Here is a 25,702-nt window from a genome sequence, read left to right on the forward strand (position 1 = left end):
CTTACAGTAAATTGACTAAGGATGAGAAAACTTGGGTCTGGTTTACAGATGGTTCAGCACAATATGCAGCTACCACCCGAAAGTGGACAGCTGCAGCACAACAACCCCTTTCTGGGGTGTCCTTGAAGGACAGTGGTGAGGGGAAATCCTCCCAGTGGGCAGAACTTTGAATGGTGCACCAGGTTGTTCATTTCGCTTGGAACGAAAACTGGCCTGAGGTGCATTTGTATACTGACTCTTGTGCTGTTGCTAATGGTTTGGCTGAATGGTCAGGGGCTTGGAAGGATCATAACTGGAAAATTGGTGACAAAGATTTCTGAGTAAGCTAAAAACATGAAGATATTTGTGTCCCATGTGAATGTACACCAGCGGGTGACTTCAGCAGAGGAAGGTTTTAATAATTAAGTGGATAAGATGATCCATTCTGTGGATACCAGTCAGCCTCTTTCCCCAGCAACTCCTGTCATTGCCCACAGGACTCATGAACAAAGTGGTCATGGTGGTAGGGATAGAGGTTATGCATGGACTCATCAACATGTACTTCCACTCACCAAGGCTTACTTGGCTACAGCCACTGCTGAGTGCCCAATCTGCCAGCAGCAGAGACCCATACTCAGCCCCTGATATGGCACCATTCCCCAAGGTGACCAGCCAGCTACATGGTGGCAGATTGATTACATTGGACCACTCCCTTCATGGAAAGGGCAGCAATTTGTTCTAACTGGAATAGACACATACTCTGGATATGGGTTTGCTTACCCTGCATGCAATGCATCTGCGAAAACTACCTTCCATGGGCTTACAAAATGCATTTCCAGCGTTATGGTATTCCATGACAGCAAATGAAGTGTGTGAATGGGCACATGCTCATGGAATTCTCTGGTCTTACCATGTTTGCCATCATCCAGAAGCAGCTGGATTGATATAATGGTGGAATAGCCTTTTGAAAACTCAATTATGGGTGCTGACTAGGTGGCAGTACCTCGAAAGGCTGGGGTAATGTTCTCCAGGAAGGTGTATATGTTCTGAATCGGTGTCTGCTGTATGGTGATGTTTCTCCCATAGCCAGGATCCATGGGTCCAGGATCCAAGGGGTGGCAATGGAAGTGGCACCACTCACTAGTACCCGTAGTGATCCACTAGAAGATTTTTGCTTCCTGTCCTTGCGACCCTGAGCTCTGCTGGTCTACAGGTTTTAGTTCCAAAAGGGGAAGTACTTCCACCAGGAGAAACAACAACGATTCCATTGAACTGGAATGTAAGACTGCCACCTGGTCACTTTGGACTGCTCCTGCCACTGAACAAGCCAAGAAGGCGATTGGATTATTGTCTGGGGTGTGGGTTTGACCCTGACTATCGGGGGAAATAGGATTGCAACTACCCAATGGAGTTAAAGAAGAGTTTTCTTGGAATATAGGACATCCCCTAGGGCATCTTTTAGTATTACCATGCCCTGTGGTTAAAATCAATGGAAAACTGCAACAGCCCAATCCAGGCAAGACTACCAATGGGTCTGAAACTTCAGGAATGAAGTTTGGGTCACCGCATCTGGCAAAGAACCACGGCAAGCTGAAGTGCTTGCTGAGGATAAAGGGAACATGGAATGGGTAGTGGAAGAAGGTAGTGATAAATATGAACTACGACCACGTGATCAGTTACAGAAATGACAACTGTGATGCTGTTTTGTTCCTGTTATACTATTTAAGTTGTAAGATATCAAGTTTAAGAATGAATATTACCCAAGGACTTGCACCCTATTCTGGAGAGAGTTAATGTGTTTCCAGTTATATGCAGGACAGTTGAATATTGTTAGGTTAAAGAAAAAAAGTGTTTTAATGTTTTTTATTTCAAAATTAGGTATGGTTTAAGGTGATATATATAGCTGCCAAGTTGACAAGGGGTGGACTGTCATGGTCAGGTTCATGTGTCAACTTGGCCAAGTGGTGGTACCTGTTTGTCTGATTGGGCAAGTGCTGGCCTGTCTTTTGCAATGAGGACAGTTCGTAGAATTAAATCATGATCACATCAGCTGATTCCATTTGTAATCAGCCAAGGGAAGTGTCTTCTGTAATGAGTGATGCTCAGTCTAATCACTGGAAGCCTTTAAGGAGGAGTCAGAAGAGACAGGCTCTCTTCCTGCTTCGGCTGATGACCCTCTCCTGTGGAGTTCACCCAGACCCTCCATTGGAATCATTGGCTTCACAGCCTGCCCTGCGGACTTTGGACCTTGTGTTTCTGCGGTCACGTAGGACACTTTTATAAATTTTATGTTTGTGAGTGTTTCCTGTTGATTTTGTTTCTCTAGAGAACCCTAACTAATACATCCATCAGCTGATGAATAGAGAAATAAAATGAAAATCCACACAATGGAATATTATTTGGCAAATAAAATAAATGAAGTAATGATAAATATCAAAACATGGATGAATCTTGAAAACATGCTAAGTGAGAGAAGCCAGATACAACAAGCCACACAGGGCATGATTCCATTTATATGAATGAAATGTCCAGAGTAGGCAAATCCATAGAAACAAAAGGTAGATCATTGGTTGCTGGGGAGAGAGGGAATGACTACCAGTGGTTATGAGGTTTCTTTTGGGGGTGAGTAAAACATTCTGGAATTAGATAGTGATGATGGTTGAACAATTCTGTAAATATACTAAAACTGCTGAATTGTAAACATTAAAAAGATTAATTTTACTGTTTGTTAATCATGTCATTAAAATTACTAAATCCTAGATGGGCAATGGTGGCACAGTGGCAGAGTTCTCACCTGCCATGCCAGAGACCCAGGTTTGATTCCCAGTACCTGCCCATGCAATAAATAAATAATTTTTAAAAATTACTAAATCCTGCAAAGTTCATTACAGTGCTTCCTCTTTCAGGTAATCCTGTCTTTTGTTTCTCTTCCTCTTATATATCATAGCACTTTTGACTTCTTTGAAGGTTTATTATAGTCTGCCTTTTATAGGATGATGTTGCCCTACCTCCTCCTTCAATTACAGATTCTTTAGGGGCACTGTTATTATCCCATTTAGTGAAATGCCTTCTACAATAAGTGCTCAGTAAAAATTTGAGTTTTTTTAGTGGGGAAGGAGGGTAGATTATAGTTCAGGTTGGAAGGACAGATGTAAAATAAATATTTTCAATTTAATATAAGCCATACAATCAAAGGGGAGAGGCCTGATAAGATTTTTAAGTGGAAGTGATATTTGAACCCAATCTTTATATAAGATTGAACAGGTGCTTCCCAGCTGGTGCTAAGGAGAGGCATTACAGTTAAAAGAAATAGCAAATATAAAGCCAAATTCTGCTCCCATTTCAAAGCTGTTATGCCAGCTATAACAAGACATTATTAGATTTGAGGAATCTTACCATCAAAATTAATAATTACCGTTAATCAAAATCAGTGAAATTGTTTAAAAACTTTATTGTGAGGTTAGCAACTCCTAAACAATAATGCAGGAATTTCTTAAATTTTGCTCTTTAGTTGAGATTGATACTTTTAAGACTCATTATTGTTTGTGTGTCTCTTTTAGGATGGCTTTAGATGACAAGCTGTACAAGAGAGACTTAGAAGTTGCACTTGCTTTATCAGTGAAGGAACTTCCAACAGTCACCATTGATGTGCAGGAATCTCAAGATAAATGTAACTTTCTTTTCTTTTTTTTAATCTTTAAAACCTGCTAATTGCTTTTGTAATCATTTCTTTACATAGACGTTTACAGAGGAAAGACTGTAATTTGAAAACTCTGGGCTACTAATAAAGCAATTTGCAGAGGGTACAATTGAACTCATTTCTTTATTCAGATACATAAATTGCATATATATCTATGTATCTACTTTGCTTAATACCAGAAGCAAACTTGGGGACATGGACTATGAGGCTGGATGTTCAAATTACATGTTGCTGTACAGTGAAAATTTAATTTCTTAATCACATGAATTGATGTGTATAATCCTAGTAATCCACATGCTTTTTTCCCTCCAAATCCAAATTAGTTGAATATGATATAATGATGATAATTTTTATTATTTATGTGGATTTAAGGTACTAATTTGGTTAGCAAGCTTAGTAGACTCAAAGACTTATGACTTTGGATTTCTCTGTGGATTTTTCCCCCTTGATTTTTCTGGTAACTATGCAGCAGGTGGCAATATTGACATTCTGGAGAGATGAAATCATTATTCCTGGAAAAGAAAAATTTCTAAAATATTTTTTGGATTAAACTGTTTTGAAGTAAATTCTTTTAAGTTAAGGGACAGTTTAGCCTCTTTTCTTATTTAGGGATAGGTATCTTGTTTTGTCTTTTATCAGTATTGCCTCCTATTAGAAAATAAATGAGACAGTTTTGATTAAGAGGCCTTTTAGTAAACTGAAATCAAAGAAACTTAGACAATTGTCATGTATTCCATCTACAATGGAGAAAAATGAACCTTATCTCTCTCTTATAAAAGATTATAGAGGGTGGGCCACGGTGGCTCAGCAGGCAGAGCTCCCCGCCATGCCGGAGACCAGGTTCAATTCCCAGTGCCTGCCCATACAAAAAAAAATTATAGAAAGTGGGCAACGGTGGCTCAGTGGCGGAGCTCTTGCCTGCCATGCTGGGAACCCAGGTTCGGTTCCCAGAGCCTGCTCATGCAAAAAAAAAAAAAAAAGCAATTATAGAAAGTATAGCAGAATTTCCTTGGAAATATGACCTTATAGCATTGGGATTTAGTAGTACCTATTATCAAGACTTAAAGACCTTTTAAAATGTGTTAGATCAGTTTAAGATTAATATATTGATTAGAGAGCACTTATGTTAGTAAAAGCATGGATTTACCTAAACAGTGGTGATAGCTAATATTTATTATTTCCTATGTGCTAGATACTTGTGATAATTAATTTTTATGTACGAACTCATTTAATTCCCCACAACCTGATGAGACACTATTCTTATCCACATTGTAGCTGGAAAAATTAAGTCTTAGAGAAGAAAGCATCTTGCCTATGACCGTATAATTTAAGTGATAGAGTCTGAATTTGAACCTAATTCCATTTGATTTCAGAGTCCAAATTCTTAACCATATGCCAGCCTCTGCAAGAAAAATCACCCTACTAGTTTGAGTTTGGATTGTTTAGCTATATCTAGATGCTATTACACTTTAGCACTAATCTTCCTATTTCTATATATTGTTTGATTAATGTACATATGAATTTTTTCTTTTTCCTTATAATTAGACATTGAAAAACATGACAATAGCGAAACAGAAACAATGAATAAGTCTTCTCATATCTCTAATTGCAGTGTAGCCAGCAATTACTTTGGTAAGTTTTTTATATTAATAATAATATATATTTTTTTTTATCAACAATGCTGTTTTCTAAGCTTTTGTTTAAACTCCTGAAATTAAGGCCAAATCCAGGATCTTTAAGTTTGTCAAGATTCTCTTTACTTCTTTGTCTTTGTTTCTTTGTGTTTTATATTTATTCTCTCTTACCACAGACCAACTTTTTTTGTGGTGGAGGGTCATGATTGCCCATTGCTTTTATTCTTCAACAATTGACCACTAAAGAGAGAAGCTACCTCTTTCCAGCTCCAGTTTGTAAATTCTTCGGGAAGGACTCTCAGTTTGGGTCTTGGATTTTCCTTGAACCAGACTCTCTAGGCCTGATAGTGGAAGCAGGGAGGAATGGAGCTGGGCAAATAAAAACAACAGATAAATAGAAGTCAGTTATGCAGTTTTTTAAATGTTGCATGTCACAGGAAGTTTTCCATTTATTTTTATGCTTCTTCTGAAGATTTGGATAAGATTACTGAGGAAGATGAGTTTCATGATGTTCAAGGGAAAAGAAAAGCAGCATCTAAAGCTATTATACACCAGAGGAAGATTCTTCTGGAAGGCAGTGATGGTGATAGTGTAAATGACTCTGAACCAGACTTTGCAACCAGTAAGTTATACCCTATTAAAATTAATTCTATGGAAATTCAGCAAAAAATTCTTGGAGGATGCTAAAGTATGCAAAGTGCCAAGCTAAACATTTGGGGTGAGCAAACTTGAGGACAGTTAAAATTCAGCTGTGGCATTTAGCTTGGTCTAGGAGGCAACCTTTAAGCTATGCCTTGAAAACTGGATAGCATTTTTACAAACTAAAGCAAAAAATAAAATGGCATTCCTGACTGATATTGAAGGCATAAACAGTGGAATAGACAAGTATACATAAGGAGTCAGTTGAGGTTTGCAAGAAAGGATGGTGTAGAAAAAACTAAAGAAGTAGTGTGGCATTAAATCATGGAGGGTCTCAGACACATTCAAAGAAGTGTAGACTTTTTTCTGTAGGTTGTAGAACTTCATGAAATACTTTGAGGTGGAAATGATACAGTATTTTATGACATGTTTTCAGACTCATTCTGAAATTAGGACAATTGGAAGTTGTGAACTGGACAGAGTATTATGATAAATTAATTAAAATTAAAATGAATAAATACATAAATTTGTGCTAAATAAGACAAATAGTATTGACAAACAACAGATTTAAGCATAAATATTTACAAATAAATATTTGAGTACCTATTATGTACACTAAATTCTAGACAATGGAATGTAGCAGGGAATCAAATAAACAAACCTCTCACCTTATGGAGCTTAAGTTCTAGGGGGGGATACAAACAATGAGCAAATACATATCAAGTATCATAATAGAAGACCTATAAAGAAGAGGAAGGCAGGGTAGAGATAAGAATGGTGGGATTAGAGTAGGGATTGATATTCTAGATGGGGTGGTCAGGGAAGGTGTCTCTGAGGTGACATTTGAGGATGAAAACCATGTGGAGATTCAGAGAAAGAGTGTCCACAAAGAAGGAACAGCAAATACAAAGGTCCTGAGGCAGGAGTGTGCTAAGCATATTGATGAACAGCAAAGCTGTTGTGCCTGAAGTTGAATAAGGGAAGGGGAACATGATAGGAGATGACATGAGAGAAGAGACCACATCAGGTAGGTCCTAGTAGGCAATAGGAAGTATTTGGAGAGGATATGATATTAATTAAAATTATTAAAGGATCAGTAAGCTCCTAGGTTGAGAATGGACTGTAAAGTGAACAACGGCAGAGTACTGATACCATTTTACCATTAAAGACATCATCCAGTGCTTCAGGTAAGGGATGATGGTGTCTTGGGCCAGAGTGGTAGGGCTAGAGGTGCTGAGAAGTCATCAGATTATATGTGTTTGAAGGAAAAGCCTATAGAATTTGCTGATGGATTAGTTACAGGGTAAGAAGGAAAAAGGTAGTCGAGGATGATTAAAGTTTTTGGTCCAAATAACTGGAAGTTGCCATTCACTGAGATGGAAAAGGCTCAGGGAAGAACACATTTGCTGAATGAGGAGGTAGAGGTGACTAGAATCAAGGGTTGAGTTTTGAACATGTTAAAAACTCACATCTGACATCCAGGTGGAGATGTTAAAGACAATTGATGGAAGAGTTTGGAGTTCAGAGAAGTCCAGGTTGGAATATAAATTTGGAAGCTTCATCATCATATAGATGGTATTTGAAGCCATGAGACTGAACAAGATCACTTAGGGAATGACTGGAGGTAGAGAAAAGAAAAGGGCAGCATACTAAGCTTTCCAACACTGTAACATCTAGAGGCCAGAAAGATTAGGAACATTTAGCAACAGGGATTGAAAAGGAATGGCTAAAAATGCAGGAGAACCAAGAGAGAAGCAGTAGCCGAAGGCCAAGCAGAAAGCTATGTCAAAGAGGAGTCAGTGAATCAATGAATTATGTCCAATAGATAAAAACTGAGAATTGACCTGTGGATTTGGCAAACTCAGTGATGAAGTTTGGTAGAAACGAAGCCCAATTGAGCTGAGTTCAAGAAAATGGGGGTGGAGAGGACTAGATTCTATGAGTGTCGGAGCACTTCTTGAGGAGTTTTGCTGTAAACAGTAGCAGAGAAATGGGATATTGGGAACAGGAAAAGGGTAGTTTTTATGGATGATATTTTTTTCTTGTTAGTAAGTTAATAGAAATGACATGGTTAAATAGGGGTTAAAATAGATGCCAAAAGCTTAAAACAAAGGAAAAAAAAGAAAACTTAAAATTGAGAAAATGCTATCTATTAAAATTTTTTCTGCATATTCATGGAATCACAGGGTTCCAGAGGCTGTTATTTGTAGACCTTAGTTTTAGGGGGGATACCTGGAAATGTGTGAAGAATGAGCTTGAAGAGACAGGAAGCATGAAAATGGTTAGCAAGCTGTTGTGTTGTGGATAAGAAGTGATTCAAGGTGTGAATAAAAAGCATAGAGTGGAACATATAGGAGGGGTTAGCTGTGAGTGATGTAGCAGAAGGTAGAATAGCGGGAATTGGCATCCAAGAAGGGTAGGGAAAAAAAACAATTAGTCATGGCATCAAGGCCTCTCTCCTGGATGACTACAAGGATGAAAATGCTATTTACCAGAATAAATATTTGCTGAGGACAGGATTTTTACAGTTTAAGGGATGGAATTTACTTTTAAGCATCTATGTGACATATATTCAGGAAAGAGAAGTGACTTTTAATAATTAAGCTGAGGTAATGAATAATAAAGCCTAGGAAGGGAATGGGGAGGAATTTTGAAGAATATTGGTATTATAAGCAACAGTTCTCAGATTTTATGGATCACATTGGGAGCATCTCAAACCCCACCTCACAAGGAGTCTGATTTCACAAGACAGGCATCTGCTCTTTAAACTAATGCTTGCCTTCTACCTGACCTAGATGATCTCAAGTCAGGTGACCTGTGAATCTAACTTTGAGAAACACTGATTTAAGTGGAACCACAAAAAGGAGGAGCCAGTAAAAGATAATACCCTCCAAAGTCATAGTAGAGCATGGCCTATGCCTCCCAACTTAAATACCGAAAACAAAAACACACACATACACACAATTTAATCAAAACAACTCTTTGGCAGTTGAAGTGTCTTTTCTAAGGATAATGATTATAGCATCTCCACAATGTCAATACACATTATTTGATTAATTTCTGTCAGAAAAACCAACTAGAAATTTTAAAGTTACAAATTACAAGTCTTCTTAGCATGCTAATGAAATTGATTTCTTTATCTTTAATAAAGGATTAGTAATTTTGCTAGGTGTTTGGGAATGAAATCACTTGCTTTATTTGTTGGGTCTATATAATTCAGAAATTATGTTTCTAGAGATATGCTAGATATTAAAGAAGAGTAGCATTGTGTTATTTACACCTTAATTTTAAGTGACCTCTCTGAACTATTTCATATAAGTATGGTTTTTATGGAAATCATAATTTGTATAGTGACTTTAAAATCGTTTCTTTCCTTAAAAGTAAATAGCTTGATTCCAAGTTCTTTTTTTATTCAGTTCTGGATAAGCAAGTATTTTTGAGATGGAGTATGAGCCACAGTTCTGACAGAGGAATACATTTTAATTTCAAGTTCCATACAGTTGAAGGATAATTTAGGATACAGAAAATACATAAATAGAAAGGAAAACATTTATTATATTCTGAGTGCTTCTGAAGTTATATTGGAAATGAATTGTTAGGTCTAATAGATAAAAGCTGGAAATTGACTGACTGATGGATTTGACAATGTTGATAGTGAGCTTTAGAAATGAAAGACCATTTGAACTGAGGACTGCAGAAAAAATATTTCTAAATAAAAATTATTCTGACTTCCTTTAGACGAATGAAGGACCTAGAGTTAAGTTGTTTGGGCAATATGTGGTTGCCAGATGATTTCATGATGAGTTCTGATGATGAGAACTAGCTATATATAGGTTATAGCTAGGGCAATAATCACAACTGGGAGCTGTTGAGGGAAAACTGATTTGTCAATATAAATGGAATGTCTGAATCCTTCTTGGATGTTAGATCAGTTTGGACGTTAGGGAGAACAATGCTAGTGGTTTATGTACCAGTGACTTTGGAATTAGATATTCCTTATCTTCTTGCATTGCTTCGTTGCCAGGTTTTTTTTCCCTCATAAATTTTATGTTTTCCACCAAACTATAAATATGGCCAGTCTCCCTATAAAATGCCATGTGGTCCTGCCCTGAGACACAGTTTTTCAACTTTTCCAGGGAGGTAGATGATAATTTATGTGGCCTCTGGTATGGGTAACACAAATTAAGCTTTAGGCAAAATTTTTTCTTCGCCTCTCCAACTTTTTGATTCCACTTCTGACCCTCTGACCCCAAAATGCAAAAGTCTTACACTGTCTTGTGGCTATGTAAACCTCCTCATTAAGCTACCCCAATGAGGCCTGCATTACCTTAAATTAAAAGACAAACATATTCCTCTTTATGCCTGGTATACTTTAGGAAACAATGCAATCAGTTTATTTTAATTTACCCTAAGCCAAGAATGACTAAAACATCCCAGTCTCCTCAGAGGTGATTGTTTATTATAAGTCTGCCACTGATATCATTTCAGACAACTTGGAGTTATTTTGGAGTAAGGTGCTTTTCTTTAAGTGACATTTCAGTACTTCCCACTGCATAGGCTAGCCTTAGATGAAAAGAGAGAGGATCTTTTGTGACCTTCAGTAGGGAAAGAAAGAACATTGGAGAGGATATAAGGCTTTTCTTATGGCCATCTAAAGATTCCCAAAATCCATAACCCTAGTGTTTGGGCCTTGGGTTTTCCAGTAGTAGATGCTAACATCTTGGGACTCTCCCTTCTCCAGCTTTATTTAAATTGCTTTTTCAGTTGATCGATGAAGATTACCTGGACCCCCTACCCTAGACAGGTATATTAAATAGACTCATAGCCAGCTCTTGCCATTTACCCTCTCCAGCGAAGAAAGTCCTTAGGACTTCTGAGTCACTACACACACATGATAGCAGAACTATCTCTTGGAGACACAGGAGATTATGTCTTCTTAGAGTATATATTTTAAAATTTGGGAGAAACTTCCTCCTTGGACTCAGATCCTCTCAGGACCCCAGAAATAATTATTTGACTTTGCCAGGTAATATTTATAACAGCCTTCGTGTGATCTGAATTTTTATGGTAATTCTATATAGCACAGTAGTAATTATGTGATACATGGATTAATTTTTCTTATCTGTTTTTTTTTTAAATTTTATTTATGTGAAAGAATGATAAAATAAGAAAGTTGCAATTTACAAATCCTAATGACACAGGTGTCTTAGGCCAAGGTCATAGATGGAAGGGTGATGAGGCTCTTTTGCAATGGAGAATTCAGGCTGTCAGGAACTGAACCAATCAGGAGTGGGCTGACCATACATTATGCTTCCTGATGTGATACTCCATGTACAGAGCATCACCTATGAGTTATATTCTTGCCACACACACACAATTTAGCCTAAATCTAATTGAGCCTTGAAAGCAAAATAATAGCTCACAGAAAATAGAAGAACAAGTTAAATGACACAATGAGGAAGAAAACAGATAAATCCAGAATGTGGGATAACTGACCTGGTTATTTCAGCAAGTCAAAGGCATGGGGAAAAAGGGACTGATAATTGCTCTCTATTATAAGAGACATATATGGACTGGATAGAAGATAATACCAAGCAATCATTGTCAATATTGTTTGATATGATAATGGTTCTGTTATGTAAGAAAATGTCTTTTTTAGAGATGCATTCTGAAGTATGGAGGAGTGTAGTGATACTATTCCTTGGATTTATTTTAAAATAATCCCCAAAGGAGAGGGAAGAGAAGAAGGAAAGATTAGATGAAACAAATGTAGCAAAATATTGGTAATTGTTGAATCTGGGTTCTGGTGGTTTATTATATACTGTCACGTATGTTTGAAAATGTTCATATATATTTTTATTTTTCATATAAGATATATTCACATATAGTTAGGCAGATATTATCTATGGTGGGATAACAGTGGTTATGTCTGAGTGATGAAATTAGGGGGTGGATTTTTTGCCTCGATCCTTTTTTGTATAGTCTACACTTTCTACAATAAGCATGTACTATTAAAATTTTTTAATATAAAAAAGTTTTGTATGAATATATTAATAATCCTTATTATACTTTGTCTTCAGAGTTTATTATTTATGAGGCATGGTTAAAAACAGGATATTTGCTTAACTCTCTGATGTTCTCCATGCCCTTTTCCAGAGCAGCTGCAGCTACTATCCATATTACATCACTGAATTATGTCATCTCATGCAGTGCAGAAAAGAGTTTATGGGGAATTCGAGGTCTGTCCCAAATGAAATCAGATATAGGATTATTCATGAAGACAGTTATGGTACAGTTAGTCTCTTCTCAATTTCCAATGGGTGTCTGTTTTAGAATGTTGTGGTTTATGTGATTCAGGGAAGCTATACTGTTATTACCATTTAAGTCATCATTTTGAAAGACTAGCTATCACCATAACTCCACCATTCTTTTGAAAAGTTACTGAGTTAAACTGGCAAAATCTGAAGTAAAGATTACTGATAGGAAATGATAAGAATGGTAATAGCTAAGCAAACAATTATATTTTGCTTGCTATGTACTATACGTTATTCTAAGTGCTTTATAAATATTAACTTATTTAATCTGCATAACAACCCTGTGGTGTAAGTATTAAGGTTACCCCCATTTTGTAGATGAGGAGACTGTTGTCCCAAGGTCATGCAACATGTAAATGGAGGGCCAGGATTCAAACCCATGCATCCTTGCTCTCAGCTGCTGCAGTCATCTGCCACTGAAACAGAATAGCCCAAGGGTGCACAAGAATCTGCTGTAAAAGCTGTAGATAAAGTGGAGACAGCAGAAGCTTCATTTTTGAGAACATAGGTGAAGTTTGCAATCTTCTGTTTTAGGTGAAGATTCTGGGGGTGATTCTGATTTTGGTGAGAGTGAAGATGATGAAAAGTTCACTATGAGAAAAAGTAAAGCCAAAGAAATTAAAAAGAAAGAAGTGAAGGTAAAATCCCCAGTAGAAAAGAAAGAGAAGAAACCTAAATCCAAATGTAATGCTTTGGGTAAGCTTGGTACAAAATACTTATAATTTTATTGAGGAAATGTATTTGGCTGGTTTGCTGTGTTTTTCTTATCTTTGCCTTTGCTCTCCTTAACATTTTGCCAATGTTCATTTCTGTTTAAGATGCACAGAAGAAAGCAGGGTGGGTAGGAAGGAGCAAAAGCAACGAGAGTACTGAGTCCCACTACCTATTACCTCTTTTGAGTGTCCACAGCCCCCCCCTGAGGTAGCTATTATCACCCGTGTTTTACTAATGAGCTCAGAAAGGTTAAGTAATTTATTGGAATTGTTACAGTTAATAAGGGGGGGGGGGGGCCTAGAATTTGAACACAGGTTTCCATTCAAATCCTAAGTTCTGTCCACTAGACCACATTCTTTCCAAGCAATTTATACAGGAGGACTTGCTTTCATGCTTGACTTAGTCTCTTAGAGCTCTTTTGCCACATGGTCCGGGTCCTTTTTTCCCAAATTAAATTTAGTTACAAACCATTTTTAAAATAAAACTTCTAGAATTTGTGATAACTTGTACATGGATTACCTGTTACTTATAATAAAGTTAGAGAAGATTGTTTTGAGTTCATCCTATATTAATACATTATCATAAGATATAAATCCTGTTAACTGGATTTGTTTTATTTATTGATAACCATTTTTATGTCTTAATTTTAAACATGTATATATGCTATTTGAAACTAAAATTCTGTTATTCAGACTTTGCATTTATTTATGGTAGATGTTACTTTCACCTAAGGTAACATGCTACTAGGTAGTAATTAAAAATTAAATTAGAATTAAATGCTGATTGGATCATATTCCTCCCTTTATTGATGTATTAGTTTGTTAAGCTGCCGGAATGCAGTATACCAGAAATGGAATGGTTTTTAAAAAGGGAATTTAATAAGTTACAAGTTTACGGCTCTAATGCCGTGAAAGTGTCCAAATTAAGGCACCAACAAGAGTTACCTTCACTCAAGAAAGGCTAACGCTGTCCAGAACACTTCTGTCAGCTGAGAAGTCACTGTGGCTGGCATCTGCTGGTTCCTTGCTCCTGGGCTCCTTTGCTTGCAGCCTCTGTTCCCTGTGAGAGTTCTTCACTTGGCATCTGTGGGCCATCACTTAGCTACTCTAGGACAAAGCTCTGGGTTTCATCTCTTAGCAGCTGCTGAGGCCAGAGATTTCTTCTCTTCTGGTTCCGGCTATTTCTCTGAGTTCTTGCTTAGAACCTGGGCTATTTCTGTCTTGATCTCCAAACATCTACATCAGCTCTCTCTGTCAGCATCGAGTATCTGGGGTTTCTTCAAACTGTTTCCCCTTTTAAAGAACTCCAGTAAAGTAATCAAGACCCACCTTAAATGGGTACACTCACATCTCCATCTACTCAAAAGTTCACACCCATAATTGTGCATGTCACCTCTCATGGAGATCATCTAATCAAAAGTTTCTGTACCACAGTATTGAATCAGGATTTAAAGAAATGGCTGTTCTCACAAGATTGGATCAGTATTAAACCATGGCTTTTCTGGGGTACATAATATTTTCACACTGGAACAACCAAATAATTAATGAGGTTTTTTATTTTATTTTATTTTTTTATTTTTGGAGGGCATTTTTTTATTAATTAAAAAAAATTAACTGACACAACATTTAGAAATCATGCCCGCATGAGGTTTTAATTAGGACTTTTTTTAATTGAAAAATTTATATTTATCTAAATATTATATATTAAATTTATATTTTTAATTGATAAATTTATATTAAATCTAATCAGAAATTAGATTTTTAAATGAGAGGCTTTAGAGATAAAGCTTCTATTCCTATTGCTGCTGTAACAAATTACCACAAGCTTAGTGACTTTAAACAGCGCAGATTTGTTATTTTGCAGTTCTAGAGATCAAAAGCTGATAAAAGTCTAAGTACGGTAGAAACTCATAGCCCCCTTTTGTCTTCAGTGTCATCAATGGTGGGATCTTTCTCACATGGTATCATTCTGACTAACTCTCTCTTTGATTCAAAAGGAGCTTTGTGATTATATTTAAGGCTTATCCCGAAAATCCAGGATAATCTCTCTCTTTCAAGATCTTTAATTGCAAAGTCAGTTTGCCATGAAAGGTAACATATTCACAGGTTCCAGAGAATAGGAGTTGGACATCTTGGGGGCCATTATTCTGCCTGCCACAAGCTTGATATAAAAAATCGTCAACAATATGAATGCATTTTATATTTTCTTAAGATGTTTGTTTATGCTTCCTCTCTAAAGACACTAGGAAATAAAAATAAATTTGTTTCCAATATGGAATTTACCAGTTAAACTCTTTCTATATACCTCAGAGCAACTTGCTTCACAAAGGAGATTAATATATAATATTATAAATAAAATTTAACTGTTAAATAATAAGATTAGGAATTGGGAAAGATGGATTGTATTTCTAGTCTCAATAATAACTCTTTGGGTAACCTTGAGAGTCATCTGGTTCACATAATTTTTCCCTTAACAAGAAAAATATCAAGAGCTGTACTATCCAGTATGGTAGCCACCAGTGACATGGGGCTAAATCATGTTTAAGTTAATTAAAATTAAATTAAATTAATTATGTTTAAATTAATTCAGTCCTTCTGTCACACTAGCCACATTTCAAGTGCTCAATAGCTATATGTGGCTAGTGGCTACCATATTGGACAGAAGAAAATGTAGAACATTTCCATCATTACAGAAAGTTCTATGGACGATGTGATCTATGTTAATATAAGAAAAGTACATATTGGAAATGCTCATATTCATCTGCATTTGGATACCCCTTAGGTATTTTAAAGCAAGCTTTATCTGAAAGTATCTGGAAGGAAATGATATTCCAATTCCCCTATATCATCTCTCCTGCTCTTCCCTCCTTCCTTTCCCCCACCCCAAAAGAACCAAAACCTATTCCCACTTTTGTACTTATTCTCTGGGTAAATGGCACGATCAAGCAGTGTGCCCAGCACAGGACCTTGCAAGTCATGGATTATTTCTTTATCTCATCACGCAACCCAAACCCCCATCTAATTAATGAATCATATCCAGTCTGTTGCTTTTTCCTCCATTCTCCTCCTTAGTTCAGGCCTTCATCACTTCTCCCCTGGGTTTCCATAATAGCCCTCTAAGTGGACTACTTTCTGTACATGACCATCAGAAAGATGTTTCTAAAGTTCATGTTACTCCTGAGTAAAATTAATACATGATTGTCGCTAGCTAGACTCCTTGATAATGGTATGCAGAGCCCTTCACCTTTCCTTCTCTGATATTTCTGCTCTAGCCAGCTGAACTAGTAGCTGGTCCTGGAACTTCTTACCTTCACTGGTTTTGTACTCTATTCCTCTGCCTGGAAAACTTCTCTCTGACTCATCTTTACTCTTCAGCCTTGATTCAGCTCAGACCATTTCCTCCCCCCTCCCACCCCTGCCTCACTAACTGTAAACACAAACAGATATATACCCTTCTGTGCCCTTCCCACTAGTTTAATAACTGGATCCTAAATGCCTTGGGAGCAGGATCCATGCATTATGCTCTGTAAGTCTAGAGCTTAACATACTGGCTCACTAAGCCCATACCAGTGATGTGTTTTTTTGTAGTGATTATGAATATGGTCTCTGTAATGAGACCTAGTTTCTAATCCTGGCTCAAACACCTACTAGCTATCAAACTACAGGCAGATTAGTTAACCTCCATCTTTTTTCATCTGACAATGGGAATAGTAATGCCTGTCAGCTGAGCTGTTGTAAGGGTTCAGGGTAATGGATATGATATACTTACCACACTGCCTGCCATAAAACTGTTCAAAAAAGTTGGCAGCTGTTAGCCTATCCATAAATGTTTGTTGAATAATAAGTTTTTCAAGTCTGTGGTAGTGTCTTTTTAATTTTTTTAAGTTACCTAATTTTATAATTTTTGTACATGCATACTAGACTTAAACTTTTATCTTCCTATATGACAAACTTTTTAATGTATATTTTTCAAATAAGTGACTTCAGAAGACTCTTTGCCAGCTGCCATCAAATCAAAATCTCAGCATTCACCAGAAAAGGCTTCTCTTTCTTCAGTGGCCATTAGGAAACCATTACAAATATGCAGTCCTTCAGCTGAAAACAAGAGACCTAAGTGGGTTCCACCAGGTATGGCATATTTATTGATCAAGGGCAGGGGTTTGGAAAATTACTATTTGGAGAAAATTTTTTCCTACTTATTAATGTTATATATGTTAGTTGCTATGCTTATTCATGTTTTTTTTTTCTTAACCATTTCCTTCTGTTGGACATACAGATTGTTCAAGAGTTTTTCAATATTCTAAATATGGTTGTAATAAACACAAGCATCCTTATTTTAGAAATCTGTGAACACAACTCATTATTTCTTTAGGATAAATTCCTCCTAGTAGAATTACTGTGTCAAAGGGTGTAAACGTTTAAGATTCCTGATATATATTTCTGGCCGCAAATCTGTTTGGTCAGGTCTGTTAACTTCCACAGTCTGAAGCCTCAGAACTTGTATCTGGGAATTCCAACATTCAGCCAGAGCCCTAGCAAATTCAACCTCACACTCTTACAATCTGGACTTCTCTTTGTTTTCTTTCACTTCAGTGCCAAGTCTCACTGATCCTTCAAGAAATCTTGAATTCACCCTTCTTGGCGTTACCGAAACTCTAATCCAGGGACTTTTCATCTAACTACTGCTGCCTTCCCAACCAGTCTTCTTGTTTCACTTTCCCTCATTCACCCATATGAGCCTCCTGCTAAAGTGAAATTGATACATTTTTTTTTGTGCTGGTCTCCTTGGTTTAGTTTCCTGGGCTGCTCCGGCAAATACCATGGAAAAGGATGGCTTAAACTGGGAATTTAATGGCTCATGGTTTTGAGGCCAGGAAAAAGTCCGGATCAAGGCAATGTTTTCTTCCCAAAGACTGGGACATTCTGGGGCTGGCTGCCTGAGATCCTTGTTCTTGGCTCTTCTGTCACATGACAGTACACGTGGAAGAGAACCCTTCTTAGTTGACCTTCAGCTTCTTGCTTCCTGTGACTTTCTTTCTCTTTTTCTGAATTTCATTCTGCTTATATAGGATTCCAGTAATAGGATTAAGACCCATGTTGATTGAGGTGGGCCACACCTTAACTGAAATAACTTTGTCAATAGGTCCTACTTACAATGGATTCACACTCACAAGAATGAATGTAGTTTAAAACCATGTTTTTCTGGGGTACATACAACTCCAAGCCACCATACCCCTACACACATGGTATTATTTTCTGTCAGTGACTCTCTTTATTCAGCTTCCTCTGCTTGATATGTCTTTTTTCATTTGTCCCCTCTCCTTTTCTAAGCCTTTCCAAATCTATCTACCTTTTTGTATTGATCCACAGTGGTCACTCCCTAATGATAGTGAGGTATCGGAAGACATTTTTAGGTCTGAGTGTGACACAACATGATTGCTTAATTTCCCTGAGTCTTCGTTTCATCATCAGAAACATCAGGAGCTAATATAATCTCTAAAGTCCCTTCTGGTTTAAAAATTCCAAGATTTTTAATGAGGATATAAAAGTTTTGGAGAAAAGGAAAGGAGGTTCAGTTAGTTACTGAGGTAAAGGTGCCATACCATTCAAAGAGTAAATCCTTAGTGTCTTCTAAGGATAATTTGTGATTCCTAGCTAAAGAAATTTATAGGAAAGGACTACAGAAATAAAAAAAAGTAGCATAATAAAAAAGATAAAAGGAAAAGAATAGAATGATGGATTGAGTTCATACGAAACACAAAGTACCCAGAGCAAGGTTTTGAGACTCAACGTGTGAAGGTGTCAGGCATGTACATGAGTTAACTGGGCCTTGTAAGAGGTTTGAGTGTTGGGGATTATGTTGGACTTTTGAGAGCATATGCTCCATTGAAGCAAACAGCTGCGGCGCAGTTCCATCTTACTGTTTCTGTATAAGAATATGGGCCTGGTTTTCCAGATCTGCCCCCCACCCTCATCCCATTAAGAGAAACCAGAAATCCAGCTTTTAATGTGAAATCTCCTAATTTTAAAAAGTTGGCTTTTTAAAAACATCGTGTGGACCCAATAATGTATCTGAGAGTGGTATTGGGCTCTTGGGTTGCCAGTTTGTTACCTATTTTATACAAACATGGCAAAATCACCAAGACCCCAAAGAGAAAATGAATTGGGGTATAAATATACTAATTCCCCCAAGAAATGCAATTAGAAATGAACATGAAAATAATTTCAGACTCACTGGTAACTAAAGAATTGTAAATTAAAATAATAAAATACTATTTAATATCTCTGAAACTAGAAAATAATAAAGAAATAAAATCTACTCTCTGGGTTGTGACGTAACAGGTAAAATTACTTACCATAAATTTATGATCCCTTTAGAGCACAGTTTTACAGGAGCTATAAAAATAAGCCAGAACTTTTACCTAGAAAATACTCTTGGTAATTTATTCTCAAAAAAGAATTCAAAAGAAGAAAAAATAGTAAGGGCTCAAATTTTTATAGCCATGTTATTTTTTAATTTTTTATTTTTTTGCATGGGCAGGCACCGGGAATCGAACCCAGGTCTGCAGGCAAGAACTCTGCCTGCTGAGCCACCGTGGCCCATCTAGCCGTGTTATTTTAAATGGTAAAAAGCTTGTTGTAGGAATTTGATCAAAATCTTCAATTAAGAATAATAAACCAGGTTGGGCAGGCCACGGTGGCTCAGCAGGTAAGAATGCTTGCCTGCCAAGCCTGAGGACCCGGGTTTGATTCCCGGTGCCTGCCCATGTAAAAAAAAAAAAAAAAAAAAAAAAAAGAATAATAAACCAGGTGACTAGAAACATGAGAATTTTATAAATATTTACATGAAGAAAGAATTGTACTTATGACTACAATCATAATCAACATGAACATTTATGTGGATAAATGTTGAAATTTAAAACTAGATGGAAATAATTGCTATGTTAGGGTGGTAGAATAATGAAACTAAAATAAATAAAAACAAGTATTTGCAATGTTTAAAGTTATTTCATAATTGGAAAAAAATAGACTCTTTCAAGGAGTACTCATAGATTCTAGGATTTTTAAAAATGTATTAGATTTATCTGTTACCTTGGAAATTATATAGGCGTACCTTGTTTTATTGCTCTTTGCCTTACTGCACTTGCAGTTACTACATTTTTTTAGAAATTGAAGACTATGGCAACCCTGCATCAAGGGAGTCTATCAGTGCCATTTTTCTAATAGCATGGCTTTGTGTCACATTTTGGTAATTCTCACAATATTTCAGATGTTTTCATTATTATTATATCTGTTATGGTGATCTGTGATCAGTGATCTTTGATCTTACTATATAATTGTCTTGGGCTGTCATGAACCATGCCTATACAAGTCAGCAAACTTAATGGATATATGTTGTCTTTGTTCAGTTCCCTCTGTCTCTCTCTTTCCTTGGGCCTCCCTATTCTCTGAGATATGACAGTATTGAAATTAGGCCAGTTAATAACCTACAATGACCATTAAGTGTTCAAGTGAAAGGAAGAGTCTCAAGGTAGGTGATTAAGCCTTAATGATGAAGGCATGTCAAAAGCTGACACAGGCTAAAAGTTAGGTCTCTTACACCAAACAGTTAACCAAGTTGTGGATGCAAAGGATAAATTCTTGAAGGTAATTATAAGTGCTACTCCAATGAATACATGAATGATAAGAAAGAAAAATAGCCTTATTGCTGATAGGAAGAAAGTTTTAGTGTTCTCAATAGATCAACAGCTACAACATTTCTTTAAGCCACAGCCTAATCCAGAGCAACACCCTAACTGTCTTTGATTCTGTGAAGGCTGAGAAAGGTGAGGAAGCTGCAGAAAATAAGTTTGAAGCTAGCGGAAGTTGGTTCTTGATTTTTAAGGAAAGAAGTTACTCCAAAACGTAAAATGCAAGGTGAAGCAGCAAGTGCTGATGTAAGATCTTTTAAATTTAAGATCTTGCTAAGATCTTGATGAAGGTGGCTATCCTAAACAACAAATTTTCAGTATTGACAAAACAGCTTTATATTAGAAGAAAAGGCCATCTAGGGCTTTAATAGTTAGAGAGAAGTCAATGCCTGACTTCAAAGCTTCAAAGGACAGGCTGTCTACCTTGTTAGGGGCTAATGCAGCTGGTGACTCTAAGTTGAGCCACTGCTTACTTCTATTCTGAAAATTCTACAGTCCTTAAGAATTATACTAAATCAACTCTACCTGTGCTTTATCAATGGAACAACAAAGCCTGGATGACAGCACGTCTGTTTACAATATGGTTCACTGACTGTGGAGGCCTATTGCTCAGAAAAAAATATATATTCCTTTCAAAATATTACTGCTCATTGACAAAATGAAGAAATGATTGACAAAAGGAAAAAATGATTCCTTTCAAAATATTACTGCTCACCAAAGAACTCTGATGGAGATGTACAATGAGATTTCATGCCTGCTAACAACGTCCATTCTGCAGCCTGTGGATCAAGGAGCCATTTCCATGTTGAAGTCTTATTATTTAAGTAATGTATTTTGCAAGGCTATAGCTGCCATAGATAGTGATTCCTATCATGGATCTGGGCAAAGTTAATTGAAAACCTGAAAAGGATTCACCATTCTGTATTCCATTAAGAACATTCATGATTCTTGAGAGGAGGTCAAAATATCAGCATTAACAGGAATTTGAAAGAAGTTGATTCCAACCCTCCTGGATGACTTTTATGAGGAGGGGTTGAGGGTTCAAAACTTTAATGGAGGAAGTAACTACAGATGTGGTGTAAATAGCAAGAAAGCTGCAAGTGAAGCCTAAAGATAGGACTGAATCATGAGAAAATTTAAACAGATGAGGTGTTGATTCTTTTGCATGAGCAAAGAAAATTGTTTCTTTTGATGAAATCTACTCCTGGTGAAGATGCAGTGCACATTGTTGAAACAACAAAGGATTTACAATGTTATTTAAATTTAGTTGATGAAACTATGGCAGGGCTTGAAAAGATGGGCTACAATTTTGAAAGAAGTTCTACTATCAAACAGCATTGCATGCTACAGAGAAATCTTTCATGAAAGGAAGAGTCAATCGATGCAGCCAACTTCACTATTATCTTATTTTAAAGAATTGCCACAGCCACTCCAGCCTTTGGCAATCATCACCCTGATCAGTCAGCAGCCATCAACATCAAGGCAAGACCCTCCACCAGCAGAAACTTTACAATTCAGTGAAGGCTCAGATAACAGTTAGCATGTTTTAGCAATAAAGTATCTTTAAAAGAAGGTATGTAAATTGCTTTTTTAGACATAATACTATTGCACACTTAATAGACTACAGTATAGTATAAACATAAATGCATTAGGAAGCCAAAAATTCCTGTGACTCACTTTATTGCAATATTCACTTTATTGTGGTGGTCTGGAATCAAACCTGCAATATATCCTAAGTATGGCTGGTAATTGCATACAGCTTTATGCCTTCACACCCAATTATTTGCTCCCAACCTTCCTATATCAGTTTTTACCATTGAACTTTTGATGTCAATGCTTCTGGGCATGTTTGAAAATAGGCAATTCTGTGTTCTTTCTGCTCTTTAGTACTTTGCATTCTTTTGATCTAGTTTATGTCTTGCAAGACTTGTATAAATATAAATAAATAATACTTAGTTATTTCCTTTGCTTCTTCAGTTTTATAAATGAGTCTTTGTTAAGAGATTTCTAACTTCATCAGCATCCTGTCATGTGTTTTTTTTTCAGCCGTTTCTGGAAGTAGCCGCAACAGCTGCAGCCCCCTGGCAGGAGCATCCATTAAGTCTCCAAGTCAGAGTCTCCGCCTTGGCTTGTCAAGATTAGCACGAGTTAAACCTTTGCATCCAAATGCCACTAGTAGCTGAGTGTGGTAGCAAAGAAATCTTTAATTAAGAGAATCATAGTTTTACACATGAGCTTATATATAAGTTGTGCTTATGGTTTGAGGAGGATATTGTAATATAAAGGAATCCTTTAACATTTATAGAAGTGATCTGTAGCCATTTTGTGATTATGTTCTCTGAAAAGCAAGCTATTCAGTACTACAAGATGTTTATAAAAATTATCTTTTAGTGTCATCTCCTGAGGAGCATACTCTATATTTTCTTATGTATAATAAGTCATTGTCATGGTTGTCATTTTGACATAGAGGAAGTTCACATCACATACTGTTCTTTTCTAGTAATGTGATGTTCCTATCTAACTTTGTCTTATTTGTGGTTGTTTAATTGTTCAGTGTTTATCTGGCAAGAGAAATATTCCCCATTTCCCTCAGGAGACATTTCTGCACTCTTATAAATTTCATAAACTACATTGTCAGTTTTACAGCAAAGATGTTCCATAGTTAGCCAAATATTTTTATATAAGAATTCAGGATTATTTTACATATTAAAGTGGTTGCCGTAATATGACATGTCTCCTGCTCAGAATTAGCTGCTTATTGTATAGCAAATAGATTTTACATGTTATGCAGATTTCATTGTCAAAACCTTTAATAAAAGTGAAAACGTTTCAAGATCCTCTTTTCCTTGATACCATTGCATCTCTCTGTCCCTGATTGGCTAAATTTCATGATAAAGTGAGAGCTTTGCAAGGAATTTTAGCCTTTTTGTGGTAAATGTGAAGGGGGGGCAGCTGTTCCTTAATCACTCAATGTTCAGCCTGTGCTTTAGAGAGTGGCACTTAGGTATTTAGTCATCCCTATTAGGTATTCGGTAACAGAGCTTTCCAGGAAGCTGAGATCTGAATTCCTGGTGAATAGGAAGTGTAATGCATATTTTATCTTCAAGGTGAGAATTTCAACTAGCTCCTGGTCACTTTAATAAATTTTTTTCAAATTTATTACACATTAAAAAATAAATTTTTTTCAAATTTATTACACATTAAAAACTGTGTAATACTTAGCTCAGTTCTTCCTAGTGTATGGAAACATCTGTGTTCATGTGAAAATAACTAATGTAGAACTATGATTAAAGTGAGTATTTGCTTTATTCTTATTGTACATTTTTTCTTATCTAATGTATATTTTTATGCTGTCATACTCTACCTCACCTACCACATCCACTTTTTTTTACACATTTTCAATTTATTTTAGAAAAACAAAGGTTTACAATTGGCGCCACAAGGCAGGAGGATATCATGAATTCAACAAGTTAGTAATATAGTCTCTCAAAAACCTTTATAGATTGGGTCGAAGTAGAAAACTATTTTTGCCCACTCTTGGACTTGGACACACTCAGGGAAAAAAAAACAAAAACAAAACTTAAGCCACAAATTAATTGATAGCCCTAACATTTCATTGGTCTATGTGAATAAAAATAACCTGAGTGATTTTTCCCTGCTCTCCCTCCACATCATTAGAAACAATGCCCATCTACATTTTTTAAATTAATTTTTCTCATCACATAGTTGTATATTCATCATCATGATCATTTCCCAGAATATATGCATCAATTCAGAAAAAGAAATAAAAAGAAAACAGAAAAAAATTCATACATATCATACCCCTTACCCCTCCCTTTCATTGATCACTAGCATTTCAATCTACTAACTTATTTTAACATTTGTTGCCCCTATTATTTATTTATTTTTAATCCATATGTTTTTACTCATCTGGCTTTTTAAAAATATATTGACCGGTTATGTGGCATTGAGGTACCCTATATGGTATAGTTTGATGATAAACATTTAAGAGCCTACTCCATGTTAGGTATTGATTGTCATAGCCTGATCATCTAGCAGCAATTAGATAAACCCATTTTCTCCATGATATTCATATTAATAGTTTCTGTTTCAAGCCTTGCTGAAATCACTAATGTTGCTAAATCCAAGGTATATTTTCTTGCCTCTCTTATAGAGCCAAGTCATACCCTGCTTAGAATACTATTTCCTTGACTCATATGACATTCTTTTTGTAATTTTCTCCTCAATTCCCTACCTACATTTATTATTTTGCAGCTTACTAACCCCCCACCACAATGTCTTTTCCCTTGGGGTGTCATTCTTGTCTCCCTACCCTTTATTTTTCAAGCTTAGGTAACTCCAAACTCCAGTGGTCAACTATGGGGCTATCGCTACCCACTCAGGACCTTTACCCCAGACCCTGCTGTTGATGCAAGACCTGCTGCCTGGTCAACTGACTGGGATGTTGTGCTGGTTTGAAAGGAAGTATGCCCCCTAAGAAAAGCCATGTTTTAATATAAAGGTAGAATAATCTCTATTCAATACTGTATGTTTGAAACTGTAATGAGATCATCTCCCTGGTTGATGTGATTTAGTTAAGAATGGTTGTTAAATTGGATTAGGGGATGACATGTCTCCACCCATTTGAGTGGGTCTTGATTAGTTTCTGAAGTCCTATAAAAGGAGAATGAGAGATTCAGAGAGACTCAGAGAGAGCAGAGAATGCTGCAGCACCACAAAGTGGAGAGTCCATTGGAGATGAAGAAGGAAAACGCCTCCCGGGGAGCTTCATGAAACCAGAAGCCAGGAGAGAAAGCTAGCAGATGACGCCGTGTCTGCCATGTGCCCTTCCAGCCGAGAGAGAAGCCCTGACTGTGTTCGCCATGTGCCGTCTCACTTGAGAGAGAGACCCTGAACTTCATCGGCCTTCTTGAACCAAGGTATCTTTTCCCTGGATGCCTTTGATTGGACATTTCTATAGACTTGTTTGAACTGGGACATTTTCTCGGCCTTAGAACTGTAAACTTGCAAC

At 36.6% G+C, this 25,702-nt stretch overlaps 1 protein-coding gene across 2 annotated transcripts in view; it reads left to right on the forward strand.

Moving 5' to 3' along the window:
* Nucleotides 1-23,824, forward strand: part of RAD51AP1 (RAD51 associated protein 1) — a 39,476-nt gene extending 15,652 nt beyond the window's left edge. The window contains exons 4-9 of one of the 2 annotated variants that reach the window (XM_077169762.1): nt 3,540-3,649; nt 5,225-5,311; nt 5,786-5,935; nt 12,801-12,962; nt 16,958-17,107; nt 22,717-23,824. In XM_077169762.1, coding sequence (XP_077025877.1) covers nt 3,540-3,649; nt 5,225-5,311; nt 5,786-5,935; nt 12,801-12,962; nt 16,958-17,107; nt 22,717-22,853 — 796 coding nt within the window. In that variant the 3' untranslated portion in view covers nt 22,854-23,824. The remainder of the gene's footprint in view (nt 1-3,539; nt 3,650-5,224; nt 5,312-5,785; nt 5,936-12,800; nt 12,963-16,957; nt 17,108-22,716) is intronic. The other variant, XM_077169763.1, reaches the window with a different exon arrangement.
* The last annotated feature ends 1,878 nt before the right edge of the window (nt 23,825-25,702 follow it).

Source organism: Tamandua tetradactyla, chromosome 7 (genome assembly GCF_023851605.1).
Source record: "Tamandua tetradactyla isolate mTamTet1 chromosome 7, mTamTet1.pri, whole genome shotgun sequence".
Classification (NCBI taxonomy): domain Eukaryota; kingdom Metazoa; phylum Chordata; class Mammalia; order Pilosa; family Myrmecophagidae; genus Tamandua; species Tamandua tetradactyla.